General features: G+C 33.3%; 1 protein-coding gene across 8 annotated transcripts in view; it reads right to left on the minus strand.

The window, feature by feature from the left end:
• VPS13B (vacuolar protein sorting 13 homolog B) overlaps positions 1–18,845 on the minus strand; it is a 735,829-nt gene that overhangs the window by 716,356 nt on the left and 628 nt on the right. For all 8 annotated transcript variants that reach the window (XM_074316465.2, XM_019757646.3, XM_019757649.3 and 5 more), the window contains exons 2-3: positions 18,585–18,763; positions 5,512–5,655 (exon numbers count right to left, since the gene is read on the minus strand). In XM_074316465.2, the coding sequence (XP_074172566.2) occupies positions 5,512–5,655; positions 18,585–18,731 (291 nt within the window). In that variant the 5' untranslated portion in view covers positions 18,732–18,763. The remainder of the gene's footprint in view (positions 1–5,511; positions 5,656–18,584; positions 18,764–18,845) is intronic.

An 18,845-nucleotide genomic window follows, 5' to 3' on the forward strand; every position in this document is an offset into this window, starting at 1 on the left:
TGCACCAACCTAGCAAATAAGAGATAACAAATGTTGAATAAAGGGAACTCTTATATACTCTTGGTGATAATATAAATCGCTACTGTCATTATGGAAAACAGTATGGAGGTTCCTCAAAAATTTTTAAATAGAATTACCATATTATCCAGCATATTATCCCACTTATGGGTATATGAATGTACGGGAAACAATATCACTATCTCAAAGAGATAACTGCACTGCCATGCTCATTGCAGCATTACTCACAATAGCCCAGATATGGAAACAATGTAAGTATCCAGCAATGGACAAAATGGATAAAGAAAACGTGGTGTATATACTCATACACACATACATACATACATACACACACACACACACACACACACACACACACACAGAGGAATATTATTAAGCTATGATTAAGAAATCCTGCCATTGGTGTCAACACTGATGAACCCAGAGGGCATTATGGTGAGTGAAAACAGCCAAAGAAAAATATTTATTATATTACTTATATGTGAAATCTTTTTTAAAAAAAAGAAAGTCAAACACATAGAAACAGAGTAGAATCATGGGTTCCAGGGCCTAGGGGAAATCTGCAAAATTGGTCAAAGGGCACAAACTCTCAGTTCTGAGATGAATAAATTCTGAGGATTTAATGTACAGCATGGTGACTACAATTATTGATACTGTATTGTATACTTGAAATTTGCTGAGAGTAGCCTTCTCACCAAAAACAGAAAGAATAAAAAGATAACTATTTGCAACGATGGATGTATTAATCAACTTAATGGTATGAATCCTTTCACAATAATGAAGTTATTGGTTTATCACAATGTATACTTAAATCATGTTATACACTTTAAATACGTACAATTTGTTAATTATACCTCAATAAAGCTGGGAAAAATAAATTTAAAAAGAAATATAACCAATAACCAAAAAAAAAAAAAAGTAAATAAAATGTTGCACTCACAGTGAAACCCAAAGGTATCTATTTCCTTATACAACATCTCAAAACAGACTTAGAAGATAATATCAGATATTTTTAAATTTAAATATATTTTGGAAAATTCAAGATACACAGTAAAAGTAGAAAGGGCTCTGAACAACCTAATGTTGCTGTACTTGAGTATTAACTGAATACTTCACTTTTTAGAATTGCTTGGTACAAATCCCTAGATCAGATTCATAAATTCAAAACTTCTTCACCAAGGCACAAAATGTTATGTCACGCAGACATGGTTATTGGTTTATCCTTCTCTCAGCTGAGGATGTAAAGGGATATTTACAGCTACTACTATTCATCCTCTACTGCTCTATGTTACTTGGGTTTGGGACTGCACAACTTCTTCACTCTTCTATCTGGTCCATTACCAGGGCAGATTACTTACTAAACACTCTCAGGGACTTCTAGCTCATCCTCTGCTGAATCCTCCATTCACCTTCTTTACACAAAAGGTCAGATGCCCCATTTGCCAACCCTACTTCATCATTGGAGTTATACCACCAGAAATAAGAACTCAAACCCAAGGCCTAAAATTTATAGACAGCAAATCCAGCCAATGGCTGAAAATTATTTAGCCACACACTCTTATCTGTAAGACATTCTTCCACTACATCAAAATAATATGAAATTATTATAATTAATGTTATTAACAATTATATAGCTTTTTTGAGCTGTTACTCAGGAAAAGTACCAGTACTCATCCCCTTCACAACGTAAAGTGGTTCCTTACTGGGAGTAAAGACATTACCCATAATTATAGGGAACTCTAGTTCTCACTTTTTATGTAAGGAGGCTACAGACTATGTTATCGCTATTATCTCACCTCCATCATTAACCTATAACAGTAAAAGTAAGGGAATCAATAACAGTACAATAAATTCCACAGCCTAAGTCAGCATTTCTGAACCACATTTGAATTTCTGAAAAGGTAGTTGTTTTAGTCTGACTGGGCTGCTTTAACAAACTACTACAAACAATGTAGCCTATAAACAACAGAAATTCCTTACAGTTCTGGAGGCTGAAGTCCAAGATCAAAGATGCCAACATGGTCTAGTGAGGGCCCTCTTCTTGGTTAACAACTTCATATGCTGTCACTCCTTCATATGACAGAAAGAATAGGGATCTCTCTACAGCCTCTTTTATAAGGCACTAATCCCATTTGTGAGGGCTCCACTCTCATGACTTCAGCATCTCCCAAGACCCCACTTTGGGAGTTAGAATTTCAACATATGAATTTAAGGGGACACATTCAAACCACAGCAGTAATCAATTAGATTAATCCAGCCTCATTTAAGAGAATTAAAGTGTTAAAAAGAGGGCGGGGGGCATAAAATATTGTTAATAGACCTACCAACACTTCCTCCAATTTGAGCTTCAACAACAGGCTTCAATACTTCTATATTCCCTTTGAGACTAGATTACCTAAACCAGTATCGGATTTCCATAGCACCAAAACATGCAAGGAAATAGGTCAGGCAAGATTTTCCTGTAACTCTAAGCATTAACCAGGGCTTAAAAGCACATACATAAACAAAAAGCTTGGTTCTTTATCTCAAATTTTTAATGGTATTTTAAAGTTTTGGTTTAGGTGCAAAAGGTTTTTTTAAAATTTTTTTAATGAATAATAAATTACTTGTATAAATAGCCTTGCAAATGATTATAATTATTAGGCTGAAAGATTTTTAGTTTACTTTCTAGGTGGTACAAAGACCAGAATAAGTACTTTAAAAATAAATTTACTACTCTCTTTAGGTTGAAGAAGCTTTTCGCAAGACTTGTTAAACACAGTGAGCAGACAAAGCATACACAATCATGGAATAAAAGATTTTTGTAGCAAGTCTTGCCCTATTTTACAAATGAAACACCCAGAGGCTGAGCAAGCCAAGAATATGCAAAAGGAGAGTTACTGGTAATGTTTTCATTCTTGAGCTGTGTTTTGAGTCCACAAGTATTTATTCAATTATGCTAGAGCAGACTAAACTGGCTACATAAACAAACAAGTCAGACCTGGACCATTGGTGATATATGTCATAAATCAAACTCTGTAGGTGAAGTCCAAAGGGAAAAAAACAACAGTTCACAAGTCACAATTCTATAGGATCTAAATCTGCACTACGAACTGACAACAGATATGTCAGAGTCAAGAGCTAAAAGTTCGTAAATATATTCTGAGTGAAATATCATTGTATTAAAAATAATTCAGAGTGAACATCTAGGTGGCCTTTATTTAACCTAAAACAACAACTTGGTCACCTCATTGAAAAAATACTCTATAATTAAAACTGATTGCAAAGATACGTGAAGGCAACATATTATAACTATTTTCACTAGAGTCACACTCAAGTCATTATAAATTATCTCCCTAACTGTCTTTTGCAGAGAAAATTACATAAAAATCTTAGCAATGCTTTTGAAGTTCACTGAAGAGTAGGAAATCAGTAAATGCTGGCAGAATTAAATTAAACTTTACAAATTAAACATGCCTTCTATCAAGACATTTAGCAATATTATATTTTTGCTATGATCTTTTCTGAATTAAACCTCAGATTTCTAACTTTTAAATTCGATTTTATTACATTCTTATACATTAATAGTATTACTTTTAGCAGATTAGTATCTATAACGCTAAAAGCCCCTTTCATTTAACCTACCATCCCAAACTAATTTTATTTAGAAAATAAGTCTTTTCATTATGATTCTACAATGTAATAACTTGAAAAAATTTATTCAGTTTTACCAATACATTTATAATTTTTTAACTTAATTTCCTACTTTACTAATCAATGCTTAAAATAGGAAAATAAACTTTAAAAATGTGTTTCATCTGTAATGTTCTTATTAAAGAATTAATTCCAATCACTAGCATGAACGCAAGTGTTACTCTCCAGGGGTGTACACTGCTGAATAATTTGTCCAAATGTCAACTGCAATTCTCAAAAATCCTTTCTACCTCAAAATTTTAAACATCTGTAAAAAATAGTTGTTGTGAGAGAGGTTTACAATCATGACACTTTGACCTTTTGCTGTACACACCACGAAATTCAAGTCTCAAATACCATGCAAGCAGGAAATCTGATCATTCCTGCAGTAGCCATCTGCATGGTCCAATATCAAATATTAGTTCTAGGTGGCACTAAATCATGTGTTACAAATCTTTTTCTGCAACCTCTATAATTAGTTGCAATTTGCTTTTTCTAAAATGTGTTTCTTATGGGGACATCTGGCCTTGAAAATTCCACCTTCCCATTGAAAAACTACTTAGTGTCTGGATCTTTTTTTTCCTTGTAATATGGAGCACTGCATGGGTGGCATAACCAAGTCCAGACTTTTTTTTTTAAATTAAATTCCAAGAACAGGTGATTATTCAGAACCATTAAGTATTACCAAATATAAATGTAAAATAAAACGTGGTTGCGATACAACTATCTATAGATTTCTAACTCAATCCCCCAAATATTTAAGGTTCACAAAATAAATTTTCATGGCAGTACTATATAGCATTGGTCTACTTACTTCCAGGAACCACATTAGTTAAGTTAAATGGGATAATACAGGTTTGAATCAAAGATTTCATAAAAGGAAGAAGAGATTTGAGCCCTGTGGATTGATATGACACTCAAAGCATCTACTTAAAATAGCGAATGATTTTAACAATTTATAAATAACCTTAGTTAATCTCACATAAATTTAAGTTATACGTGTATTTAGGATACCCTAATATTGCCTTAAGGTACTTATGAAAATAATCAACTTACTAATTCTCCTCAATTCATCTGGCTCCAGAAAGCCTCCCTTAAAACTGAAAGTTAAATGCGGGTTAAGAAAAAAGTAATAAAAGTGAAATGACAGAGACACTACTTTTCCCCAAGATGAAAGTAAAAAAATTCATCACAATTATGCTGCTGTCCATACTTATTCACTTCTTAGATTAGAAAATTTAGGTAGAAACTCCTTAAGTTCAATATTACACCTTTATTTAAAAAAAAAAAAAAGACACTAAAAAAATGTAAGATGAGTCAAAGAAGTAAATAAGTCAGAAAAAAATTAGTTTCTGATGCCAAAACTTCAAAGACAACAATGCAATTTGGTATATAAAGGCAGATTCAATATATTTCTATATTCCAAAAAAAATAAAGTGAGAAATTTTCACCTCATTTAGAAATGTCATGTAAATTAAATATCATGCAGTTCCTTTGCAAAAATTCAAAAATCTTCACCTGAAAGTTGGACACAATCAGGCCCCACTTCTAGTGGATATGGGTTATAAGCAATCTACGTGATCTCTATTAGGGCCATGATGAGATAAGTGAAATCAGTACAAAAATATCCCTGAGGATATTTTATCCACATTTAAGAACACCCTTTTTCAATTATTACTTTAATAGCCATGTAAAAAAATAAGTATATAAGCTAAGATTTATTTATGTGAAAGTTGACATATCCCAAAAGTTAAAGAAATATCAAACACTAATAACAATAAAATTGGTTCAAATAAACAACTAGGTTCAATAATTTCATACCTGCATTCCATCTTTAAGTTTCAAAATGCATTCCATTGTATTGATGGTAATTACCACTGATTCCGAACCCAGTTTCGTCCATGGTACATGGATCCTCAATTCATGAATATGTCCACTTAAAAAGGTGAATGGTAATTTCAATTCCTTAAAACACAAAATATTAAATAAAAATTAGTAAGTGCTTAATATTTTTTCATTCTAATATTCAAATTCTTTAAAAGAAAATTTCCAACAGATACATAGTTTGGGAATTATTGTTCATCAAAACGTAGTATCAAATGACTTGGTAACCTACAAAACTGATTGTGCAAGTTATATTCAACAAGCTACTTAACCTGTCTAGTCCTCAGTTTCTTATTCTGCCGAAAGGAAAAAATATTCAATACCTAATACATGACAAAGGCTCATATATGGTAGTGGTGGTAGTAGTCACAGTGTATAGCAGTAGTATTGAGATAACTACAATAGTATATTATTTAAAATCTCCACCCAAAAATATGACTTCAAAATGTGTTTTAAACTACAGCTAGAATAGGATTGTAAGGTAACTTGAAAGGGGGGTTAAAGTAGAAAAGAATGACCTGACTAAATAAAAATTGACCAACCTTAAATAAAAGAAAATTAAGCTTTACCTAAGTAAAGATTGCACCTGGATATAATTTGGTCATAAATTTGAAATGTTTTCTGACTGGTTTGGTTTCCATTATTATTCAAAAGAAGATTTAAAATGAAAACATAACTGTCACTATAATCACTTTATACCAATTTGTTTCACCTCCCAGTAAAATTTTTGTTACAAGTCAACCAAGGAAGAAAAAAATAAAGTGTATTTAAATTGTATTTCAATAACATTTTTTTGTTATTGTAACTCTGTGAAAGTTAAGATAAATGTTACACTTATTCATTCATCCAACAATTGCCCACCTACTTGGTTTAGCAAAATAGTAGCAATATAGCTAACTATATATAGGCAATATGGCAAAGTGGTTAAGACCAATAGTAACTCTGGAGCCAGCAGACATGGATTTAAATCCTACCTCTGCTACTTAATAGCCCAATGACAGTGGGCAACTTGTATAACATATCTGTGCCTCAGTTTCTTTATCTGTAAAATTTGTATAAGAATAGTATCTTTGAGGAATAAACTAATTTGTAAAATGTGCTTAGCTTAGACTAGATGTTATTATTATTATTACAGATGTATGGCCTTAATGTAGGTTTTCACAAGTTTTCTTAAAGGGTAGAATACTAAAAATCTATTTCTACTCCTCTATTATAATCAAATATCACAATTTTTAAATATTTCTCATTATTACATTATAGATACAATAATTTCAAGTACTGAATCAACTGGTACAGATTATTTTGTTCTGTGTCAATAACAAAGACAATGTTTACTGAGTATATACTCTGTACCGACACTGTTCTACGAACTTTACCTGTATGGAACTATTCAATCCTTATAAGAACCCCAAAAGGTACGTACAGACAAAGAATATAAGGCATGGGCCAGCCTGGTGGCTCAGGAGGTTGGAGCTCCATGCTCCTAACTCCAAAGGCTGCCGGTTGGATTCCCACATGGGCCAGTGGGCTCTCAACCACAAGACTGCCGGTTCAACTCCTCAACTCCCGCAAGGGATGGTGGGCTGCGCCCCCTGCAACTAGCAACGGCAACTGGACCTGGAGCTGAGCTGCGCCCTCCACAACTAAGACTGAAAGGACACCAACTTGAAACTGAACGGCACCCTCCACAATTAAGATTGAAGGGACAACAACTTGACTTGGGAAAAAAAAGTCCTGGAAGTACACACTGTTCCCCAATAAAGTCCTGTTCCCCTTCCCCAATAAAATCTTAAAAAAAAAAAAAAAAATTGAATATAAGGCATGAAAAGGTCAAGTAACTTCCCAACACGACCCATCTACGAGAGCCAGGACTCAAAATTGGAAAATATGATGCTAAGTCCTTGCTCTTAACCACAATTATACTGCATCTATACTTCCATTATGAGCCCTGCAAGCCTTTCTAAATGCATCTATCTGGACAATGAGCTAATAATATTTCCACCTCTACCACTCCCTGATTTGTGTAACAATGATAATTTGTAAAATGGCTAGCAAAGTTACAGTCCATAGACCAAACTGGATTTTCTCAGGGAGAAGTTAAAAGACACCAGAATCAAATTCAAGACCTTAATACCATCAGAGTGCTACTAATCAACTGAACTACCGTGTTTCCCCGAAAATAAGAACATATTGCTCAACAGATCTCTAGATCTTATATTAAGGTCTTATATTAAGTTTAGCTCCAAAAGACACATTAGAGCTTACGTTCAGGGGATGTCATCCTGAAAAATCTGCTATGGCTTATTATCCGGTTAACTCTTATTTTGGGGGAAACATGGTACTAACAAAACACTGACACCAGAGGCTGGACTCTATATTACAACATGGAATTTTGAACCACATTGCCCATGTGGGAAATCCAGTTGAAGTTCAACACTTATTAATCATCTGACTATAAACAAGACTGTTTCCATTTCCTCATCATAGACTTGTTGTGATACCAAATGAGAACACATGTATGCCTTACAAAAGGCAAAACGCAAATGTTGATTATTATAATAGGTCATCCCCAAAATGACAGACCATCCCTAACCTAAGATAACCACAAATTATTTTCTTCTCAAAATACAATCTACAACTTAAAAATATTTTATTCATTAGTAACTATTCAGAAATACACTGAAAATGTATCCCTAAAACCAAAACATCTATGACTATACAAAGGACATCACCGTGTTTCCCTGAAAATAAGACCTAGCCAGATAATCAGCTCTAACGCATCTTTTGGAACAAAAATTAATATAAGACCTAGTCTTATTTTACTATAAGACCTAGTCTTATTTTACTATAATGTTAGAGTACGTACAACGTAATATAATATAATATAATATAATATAATATAATATAATATAATATAATATAACACTGGGTCTTATATTAATTTTTGCTCCAAAAGACGCATTAGAACTGATTGTCCGGCTAGGTCTTATTTTCGAGGAAACAGGGTAGTAGCAAAGAATTTAAGAAGAGGGTTGAAGAACTCTCAAAAATCGAATTCTAGGTAGGCTATTAGAAAACATTCCAACATGGAATGAAGGGATACTTTAAAAATGAACACAGCAGATAACAAAAGCAAAAACAGACAAATAGGACTACATAGAACCTAAGGCATTCCACACAGAAAAAAAAATTTTCAAAAGAGTAAAAAGGCAACCTATGGAATGGGAGAAAATATTTGCAAACTATATATCTAATAAGATGTTAATATCTAGACTATCTAAGGAACTACAACTCAACAACAACAAAAAATCCAATTTTAAAATGGATAAAAGACCTGAATAGACATTTCTCAAAAGAACATATATAGGGCGGCCTGATGGCTCAGTTGGTTAGAGCGCGAGCTCTGAACAACAGAGTTGACGGTTCAATTCCCACATGGGCCAGTGAGTGCGCCCTCCACAACCAGATTGAAGACAACAAGCTGCTGCTGAGCTCCTGGAGGGGCGTCCGGATGGCTCAGGTGCTTAGAGCACGAGATCTCAACAACAAGGTTGCCGGTTCAATTCCCACATGGATAGTGGGCTGCGCCCCCTGCAACTGAAGATTGAAAACGGTGACTGGACTTGTAGCTGAGCTGCGCCCTCCACAAACTACTTGAAGCTGATGGGTCCTGAAGAAACACACTTTCCCCCAATAGTCCCCCCAAAAAAATTTTTTTTTAATAAAAAATAAAAAAAGACACATACAAATGACCAAGTATATGAAAAGATGTTCAACATCACTAATCATCAGGGAAATACAAATCAAAACCAAAATGACATATCATCTCTTACCTATTAGGATGGCACTATCAAAAAAAAGGAAAAGGAAAAGTTACAAGTGTTGGCAAGGATGTAAAGAAATTGAAACTCTTGTGCACTACTGGTGAAAATGTAAAATGGTGCAGCTGTTATAGAAAATTGTATTGCACAGTCCTCAAAAAATTAAAAATAAAATTACCATATGATACAGCAACCTCAGTTCTGTGTATATACCAAAAAGAACTGAAAGCAGTATCTCTCAAAGAGATATTTGCACAGCCATGTTTATTACAGCACTATTCACAATACCCAAGAGGTGGAAGTAACCTAAATGACCATCAAAAGATAAATGGATAATGAAAATGTGGTACATACATACACAAAAAAAAGTAGATTCTGTTACATGCTACAACACGGATTTTGCTAAGTGAAACAGGCAAGTCACAAAAAGACAAATATGTATGAGGTCACTTGTATGAGGTATGTAAAGTAGCCAAATTCTCAGAAACAAAAAATAGAATGGTGGTTGTCAGAGACTGAAAGAAGCTGGAAAAGGGAGTTGTCCAATGGGTACAGAGTTTAGGTTTGGAAGATGAAAAAGTTCTAGAGATCTGTTGAGCCACAATGTGCAAATAGTTAACACTACTCTACATTTAAAAATAGTTAAGAAGATTAATTTTATGTTATGTGGTTTTTACCACCACAAACAAGAAGAATATAAGATAATTTCAGGAATTCTGAGTTATGAGCTTGGCGAATCCTCTCCACAAAAAGCAATGACAAAACTGGACATAGTTGTCAAAACAACCAAAATCTCAGGAATAATAAGGAAAGGCTAGAGTGAGGTCACATTATTACTTGGTACATGCAACAAAATAGCAGGCCAGCCAGAAAATTAACAAGAAAGATCCAGAGAACAAGACAGCTAAAGATAGCCTTGCTATTATTTCACATAGCCCTGGTAGTCTGGAAAGATACATGCATATGCCAAGATGCGCTTACTGAGAAGACAATGGAGAGCCCTAACAAGCTACTTGTTCATTATTGACCAAGAGGCCTTGTAAACACAGTAACTGAAAAAAACGAATCAAACTTGTAAACTCCCTGAACTTTAAAAGCATTATCCAATATATACACATATATACCATGCCAAAGAGCAAAAGCCTTACTGCTTAAACAACCTGTAACCAATCAGTGGTTGACAACTAAGTTATAGTGACCCATGGGTAATCCATAGGAAGCCAGTACTAAAACTAGAAAGAATGCGGGGGGAGGGGGGAGAAAGGGAGTTGGAGGGGGAATCAGCACAGACATCAGAGGCTACACACTGCAAGGGAAACAGACACCACACATTCAGTCCAGACAGGTCACTAAACAAATAAACCCAGAGCAATAACAACCATCCTCTGCAGGGAGGAAATCAGAAATCAGAGTTGCTATAACATATCCAAAATGTCCAGTTTCCAACAAAAAATTACAAAACATTAAAAGCATACAAAGTAGTCAAGAGAACCCAACTGAGGGTGTTCAAATGTAGGACTTAGCACACAAAGACTTCAAAACACCTATTATAATTATGTTCAAAGAAATAAAAGAAAGAAATAATTAAATGAAATATAACAACGGTGCTTCATCAAACAGAAAATATTCATAATGGAATAGAAATTACAAAAAAAGAACCAAAGGGAAATTTGGGGGTTGAAAAGTACCATAAATGAAATGAAGAATTCACTAAAAAAGTTCAACATCAGATGTGAGCTGGAAGAAGAATCAGCAAATCCACAACCAGACACATCATAGTAAAAATATTAAAAGACAGGATCAAAAGAAAATCTTGATAACAGAAAAATAAAAGCAACTTGTCATATACAAAGAAACTCTTTGTAAGTTAACAGCTAACTTCTCATTACAAAAAATAAAGGCAAGAAGGTAGTGAGATGACATATTCAAATAACAAAAGAAAATAACTGCCAACTAAGAATTCTATATCCAGCATAATAAGCCTTCAAAAATGAAGGCAAAATAAAGTCATACCCAAATAAACAAATGCTGAGATAATTCATTGCTAAAGAAACTAGGGACCGCAATACCAAGAAAAGGTAGGGAAGGAGGAGACTATATGCAGTTAAACTCTTGTAAGATTATTCAGGAAATGGTGAAAGTACTAATTTAAGGTAAACACTAATAAGTCAAATATGCATTTTGTAATCTTTAAAGTAAGCAAGTAAAATAATTTTTAAAAAGAGTACAATTAAAAAGACTTCAAGGCGAGAATTGACTTTGGGTGTTGAACACACAATGCAATATACAGATGGTGTATTATAGAATTGTATACTTGAAACCTATACAATTTTACTAACCAATGTCCACCCCAATTTAATTTAAAAAATACTTCAAGGAAAGAAGAACTACTAGAGTGAAAGAGAGGCACATTTCACAGTTATTCTGTTAAGTATATTCAAGAGTAAGATATCACAATACTCAATTTGCATGCATTTAATAACATAACTTCAAGATATATAAAATGAGAATTGACAAAACTAAAAAAAGTAGACAGATCCACAATAATTATAGTTGCAGACATTAACATATTTCTCTTGGTAACAGACAGAACAAACAGACAATGCAAATCCATCTGGATTTATAAAACCTGAAAAAGTCCATTAACCAATTTAAAGCAATTAACATGGAAAAATATGGCAACTGCAAAATACACATTTTTTAATAAATTGCATTTGCAACATTTACAAAAAAAGACCAAATACTGAGTAATACATTATAATGGATTGAAATCATACAGAGAATTGTGCTGAGCACTGTGGAATTAAATTAGAAATCAATAACAGAAAGATAATTAGCAATTCCCCCCAAACGTCTAGAAATTAAGCTACACACTTCTAAATAACTTATAGATCAAAGAAGAAGTCAAAGTGAAAAAGAAAATTTTTTTCAAACTGAATGAAAAAATATAAAACTCTGTGATAGAGTTAAATAGATTATTAGAGAGAAATTTATAGCATTAAATTCATATATTTGAGTAGGAAAAAGTTGAAAAACATCAATGACCTAAGCATTCACCTAAGAAAGCTAGGAAAAAAACAACAGAAAATCAAATCCAAAGAGGTGGAAGGAAAGAAATGACAACAAGAGCAAAAAATACAGGGCAAAGAAAGCAAAAATACAATAGAAGGAAAAATAAAGTTGATTATTTGCAAATATTAATAAAATTAATAAAACCCTAGCAATATTGATGAGGAAAACATAAATTACCAATATCAGGAATAAAAAAAGGATATCACAACACATCGTATATATATTTTATTTAAATTAGTCAACTTTAAATTGAACAACAACAAAAAAAACAACTTTATGGCTTTAAATATGACAATTAGGAGAAGAGGCAGGCAACCTTTTTCAATAAGGGCCAGACAGTAAATATTTTAGGCTTTTGCAAGCCATGCAGTCTCTGTCCCAGCTACTCAACTCTGCGGTTTTAGTTTGCAAAAGCAGCCATAGACAACATGTAAATGAATGACGATAGCTGCGCTCAAAGTCCAGCACTATTTTACTAGTATGCCCAGGCCATTGTTTCTAATCCCTGATTTTGAGGAAATTGAGAAATTCCTTGGAAAACATAACTAACCACTAACAAAAGTAGATATAAAAACCTAAATAGTCCTACATCTATTTAAGAATTTAAATCAGTTATTAAAAACTTTCCAACAATAAACGAAACTCCTGACACACATGACTTGATTAATTTTACCCAATATTTAAAAAACTAATAAAACAAGAAAGGTGGAGATTTCACACTTCCTGATTTCAAAACTTACTACAAGCTATAGTAATCAAAACAACATGATTCAGACATAAAGAAAGACATAAAAACCAACGGAAGAGTATTAAGAGCCCAGAAGTAAACCCTCACATCTATAGCCAATTGATTTTAGAGAAGGATGCCAAGACCATTCAACAGGGAAAGGACAGTCTTTAACAAATGATGTTGAGAAAACTGGATCTCCATATGCAAAAACAAATGAAGTTGGATGCTTACACCACATACAAAAATTAACTCAAACTACATCAAAGACCTAAACACAAGCGCTAAAACTATAAAACTCTTAGATGAAAACATACGGGGAAAGCTTCATGGCATTGGATTTGGCAATCATTTCTTAGATACGACAACAAAAGCCCAGGCACCAAAAGAAAAAAATTGGTAAAGTAGATCTCAAAATTTAAAACTTTCATGCACCAAAGGACACGATCAACAAAGTCAAAAGACAACCCACAATGGAAGAAAATATTTGGAAATCACATATCTGATAAGGGACTGATATCCAGAATTTATAAATAACTCCTACAACTCGCATCCAAAATATATAAATAGCTCCTACAACTCAATTACAGAAAAACAACCCAAATAAAAAAAAATGTGCAAAGGACTTAAATAGACATTTCTTCAAAGATGATCTACAAATGGCCAATAAGCACATGAAAAGATACTCAAAATCACCAATCATTAGGGAAATGCAAATTAAAACCGCAAATGCAAATTAATACCACATTTTACAATGCTCAGGATGGCTATAATAAAAAAAAAAAATAACAAGTTTGGCGAGGATATGTTGCAATTGGAACGCTTGTACATTACTGGTAGGGATATAAAAGGGTACAGCCACTGTGGTATGGCAATGCCTCAAAAGTTAAGCATACCATTACCATAAAATCTAGCAATTCTAATTTTGGGTATATACCCAAAAAAAAACCTAAAATCAGGGACTCAAACAGATATTTGTACACCCATGTTCACAGCAGCATTATTCACGACAGCCAAAAAGTAAAAGCAATCCAAATGTGCATCGACAGATGAATGGATAAACAAAATGTCATATATACACACAATGGACTATTATTATTCAGTCTTAAAAAGTAAAGAAGTTCTGGCACATGTTACAACGTGGATGAACCTTAAAGACATTGTGCTAACTGAAATAATCGAGTCACAAAAAGATAAATATTGTATGTTTCCACTTATATGAGGTACGGAGAGTAGTCAGAGACAAAGTAAAATGGTAGTTGCCATGAGCTGGGAGAAAAGAATGGGGAGTTACTACTTAATGGGTGTAAAGGTTCAAGATGGGAAATTGAAAAGGTTCTGGAGATGGATGATAGTGATGGTTACACAATATAAATATAATAAATGCCAGACTGTACAATCAAAAATGGTTAAAACAGTAAATTTTGTAATGTATATTTTATCAAATAAGAAAAAACTAATAATACCAATCTTATGCAAACTCTTCTTTTCAAATTTTAGTAAACTTACTGAAGTGACATTGGTTAATAAAATTATATGGGTTTCAAGCATACAATTCTGTAATACATCATCTGTATAGCGCATAGCGTGTTCACCATCTAAAGTCAAGTCTCCTTCCATCACCGTATATTTGACCACCTTTACCCTCTTCTACATACCCCCAACCTCCTTTCCCTCTGGTAACCACTATACTACTGTCTGTGTCTAAGAGTTTTTGCTTGTCTTGTTTGTTCGTTTGCGGCTTTCAGTTGTACATCCCACATGACTGAAATCATATGGTTCCTGACTTTTTCCATCTGACTTATTTCGTTAAGCATGATATTCTCAAGTTCCATCCATGTTGTCGAAAATGGCAGTACTTCATCTTTTATCATGGCTTTCTACCCGAAAAAAATTTGAAAACATTTATTTGTAAAGATATATGTACCCCTATGTTCACTGCAGCATTATTCACAGCGATAAAGACATGGAAACAATCCAAGTGTCCTTCAATAGAAGATTGGATAAAGAAGATGAGGTACATATATACAATGAAATACTAAACTCTTCCTTTATAAAAAGAGGAAATACTCCCCAAATAATTTAATGAAGGCAACATATTTAGGATAATCAAAGCTTGATAAGGACTTTACAAGAGAAGAAAATCACAGGCCAGTATCACTTATAAACATAGATGCAATAAAACTAAAAATTTAACAAATCCAATCCAATCACATATAAAGAAGATAGTACACCGTAAGTGGGGTTTATTCCAGGAATGCAAACTCCATCTGTGTATTCAATTACTATAATTCACCACATTAACAAAATAGAAAACTCAGATATCAACTCATTAAATGCAATAGCTGATAAAAGTCAACATCCATTCATGATTCTAAAAAATTATAGGAAAACTAGGAACAGAATAGCATTTCCTTAAACCAATAAAGAACATTTATACCTAACAACATACTTAACGGTAAAATATTAAACACTTTCCCACTGAGGTTGAGAACAAAAAAGAATGTTCTCAAGATCTCTACTGCACAGTACAATAACAAAGAAAAAGAATGTAAAGGTCTGAGCACTGGAAAGAGAGATGAAAAACTGTCATTATTTGCAGACAACATGATTGTGTACAGAGATAATCCAAAAGAACCCACCAAAAAGTATTAGACAAGTTAGAAAGGCCACTGGATAGAAGATCAATTGTACTAAAATAAACTGTATTTCTAAACACTCGTAACAAATATTTAGGAAACAAAATTTTTTTAAAAAATTGCTGCTTATAACACCAATAGAGATAAAAATTAATGAAATATGTGCAAAACCTCTCTGAAAACTTTCAAATAATTGCTGAAATTAAAGACCTTAAAATATAGAAAGTAATTCCTGTACATGAGTTAAAAACTCAATACAATGACAGTACATGTTAATAAGATGTTATTAATATTTCCTCCCAAGTTAATCTATTGATTCAATGTAACCTCAATTAAAAAGGTCAACGGGTTTCCCTATTTGAGGGAAATTCTAAAATATACAAGCTGAAATTAAAGTGTATATGGAAATGCAAAGGACCTGTAATAGTTTTTACAATCTTGAAGGAAAAAAGAACAAAGTTGTAGAAATTATACCATGAGATATCAAGACTTACTGTGAAAAACAATATGGTAGTGACACAAGAATAGACAAATAGGTCACTGAACAGATAAAGAATTCAGAAATAAATCCACACATATGACAACCTGATTTACAACAAAGACTACAATTCAGTAGGGAAAGAATGGTTCAATAAATGGTGTGGATTAATTATCAATGGAAAAAAATGAATCTTGATCTCTATTTCTCAATTGCAGAAAATTATTTTTAAATGAATCATATAGTACAATAAAGCTTCTAAAAGAAAACAGGAGAGTATCTTCACGAGCGTGGAATGAGCAAAGATTTCTTAAATAAGACATGAAAAGTGCTAACTATAAAGGAAAAAAACTGATAAACTAGACTTCAATAACATGAACTCTATTCATCAAAAGGCACTTTTTTTACATACTTTTATTTTATTCTTTTTTTTTTTTTTTTTTTTAAGGAGGGCACAGCTCACAGTGGCCCATTCTGGGATCGAACCGGCAACCTTGGTGTTAAGAGCACCACACTTTGACCAAGTGAGCTAACCGGCCATCGCTTAACAGAGCCAAAAGACAAGCCACATACTGGGAGAAGATACTGCAAAACAAGTATCTGACAAAGTACTCATTTCCAAAATACATAAAGAACTCCTACACATCAATAAGAAAAAGACACAACTATTTTTAAAGAGGCAAAAGAATTAGAAACTTTACAAAAGAGGATATCCAAATAGCCAATGAACAGCACATGTACATGCTCAACATCATTAATCACTACGGAAATGCAATTTTAAATTACAAGATACCACTACACACCCACCACAAAGGCTAAAATTAAAATAGCGAACATACCAAATAATAACAAAAATGTGAAGTAACTGGAACCCTTATACATTGTTGGTGAGAATGTAAATTGGTACAACCACTCCAGAAAACTATTTGGCAATAACCATTAAAGTTAAACATGGTATACACCTAATGGAAATTAATATCTTTATTAAATACACATATAATACACCAAAATACACATATAAGAATGTTCATAAGAGCCAAAACCAGAAACAATCCAAATGTACATCAATACAAACATAAATTAGTAAATTGTGACTCTTTACACAATGGATACAATAAGCCAATACAAAGAAAAAACTACCACTCATGCAACAACATGGGTTAACCTTAGCCTTAATGTTGAACAAAAGAAGCCAGACACAAGTAATTCCAATTTATTTAAGGTTCAAGAACAAATAATACTTACCTCTGTTGATAGAAGTCAGACTAGCAGTCACCTGTTTTAGGGGTGGGGGTACTGATTACAAAGAGGCACAGGGGAGTCATTTGGGCTGTAGGAAACAGTCTATTTCTTGATCTAGATAGTGGTTACACAGGTATATACATATGTAAAAACTGAGCTGTATACCTATGTATACCACATATATAAAAATAATTAACCTTGGAGAAAGAAAGGGGAAGGAGCCAAGAGTATTATTTCTTAATGTTAACTCTAAATTATTCAATAATACAGGAAGCAGTGAAATATAACTAAAAATTGTTGATTACTACCACCCTCAGATAAGTCTTTCTTTATCTCCTAAAAAAGCTGTTGGTCTCTGACTCTTCTGAGTTTCCACAGACAATTTTTTATCCTCAAGACTAACAGAATTGCCTGGCACACGTTAGTAATGATGTACTAAACGAAGTAATAAGTATATGAACTTTGAAGTTACAGTTCATTTGCATCAGAGCATTCTCAGGTTAAAAGAAAATTAAAAAGAAGTGATTAACAAAGACGTTTTGGATTTTGCTGGCATTCTCAATCTGTGTCTACTTGACACTCTGAGGGCGCCATGGGTAATGTCATCTTTCCTACTAAGAGATAGAACTTTCCTCAAGAGCTTGGTCTCTTTTGGACTCCCCCATTCCCCAAAACAGAGAACAGGAATGTATCACTCTCTAGTATCATACAGAACCTTACAATGTAAATTAGCATATTCAGTAAGGCTTGAGAATTGAGTAAACAGGCTGGGCAATTCTGACAACAAGAACAATTCTATGGTTTTCCTATTTGCTGAGGCAACTTTTGGGAAGCCGATTGTAACAAACCATCAAACCAGTTAATAAACCATAAAAAAAAATTCTGTAAAGGAAGGTCTCTAGTTTCAGGGGAGCCCAAAATATATTAGCATAAAAATTAAGTTTTTAAAGCATAAAGTCAAAGTGTAGGAAACAATGTTTTACTTATAAACAAGCTGAAAATATTTCCAGTCAATGACAGATATAATTTACCTGTTCCAACACATCCAACTTTAACTCGAGCTTGCTGAGAACCACGTCTCCACCCCATAGTGAAAGCTGTAGATCTGAAGGCTTTAAGTTCTTGATGTAGCGATTCACATAGCTCATTAAAATTGGAGTCACGTATGACTCCAGCATCCTTTAAGGTTCAGAGGAGTCAAAGTCAGAAGCTGAAGGAGGTAAAGACAGAAATATTATAAGTAATGAGTCGGTGGTACAACGAAGGAAAAAGCACTTTTCAGGAGGGGTTCA

This window comes from Rhinolophus sinicus, chromosome 6, assembly GCF_057876585.1.
Source record: "Rhinolophus sinicus isolate RSI-liver-muscle chromosome 6, RSI-T2T, whole genome shotgun sequence".
Classification (NCBI taxonomy): Eukaryota; Metazoa; Chordata; class Mammalia; order Chiroptera; family Rhinolophidae; genus Rhinolophus; species Rhinolophus sinicus.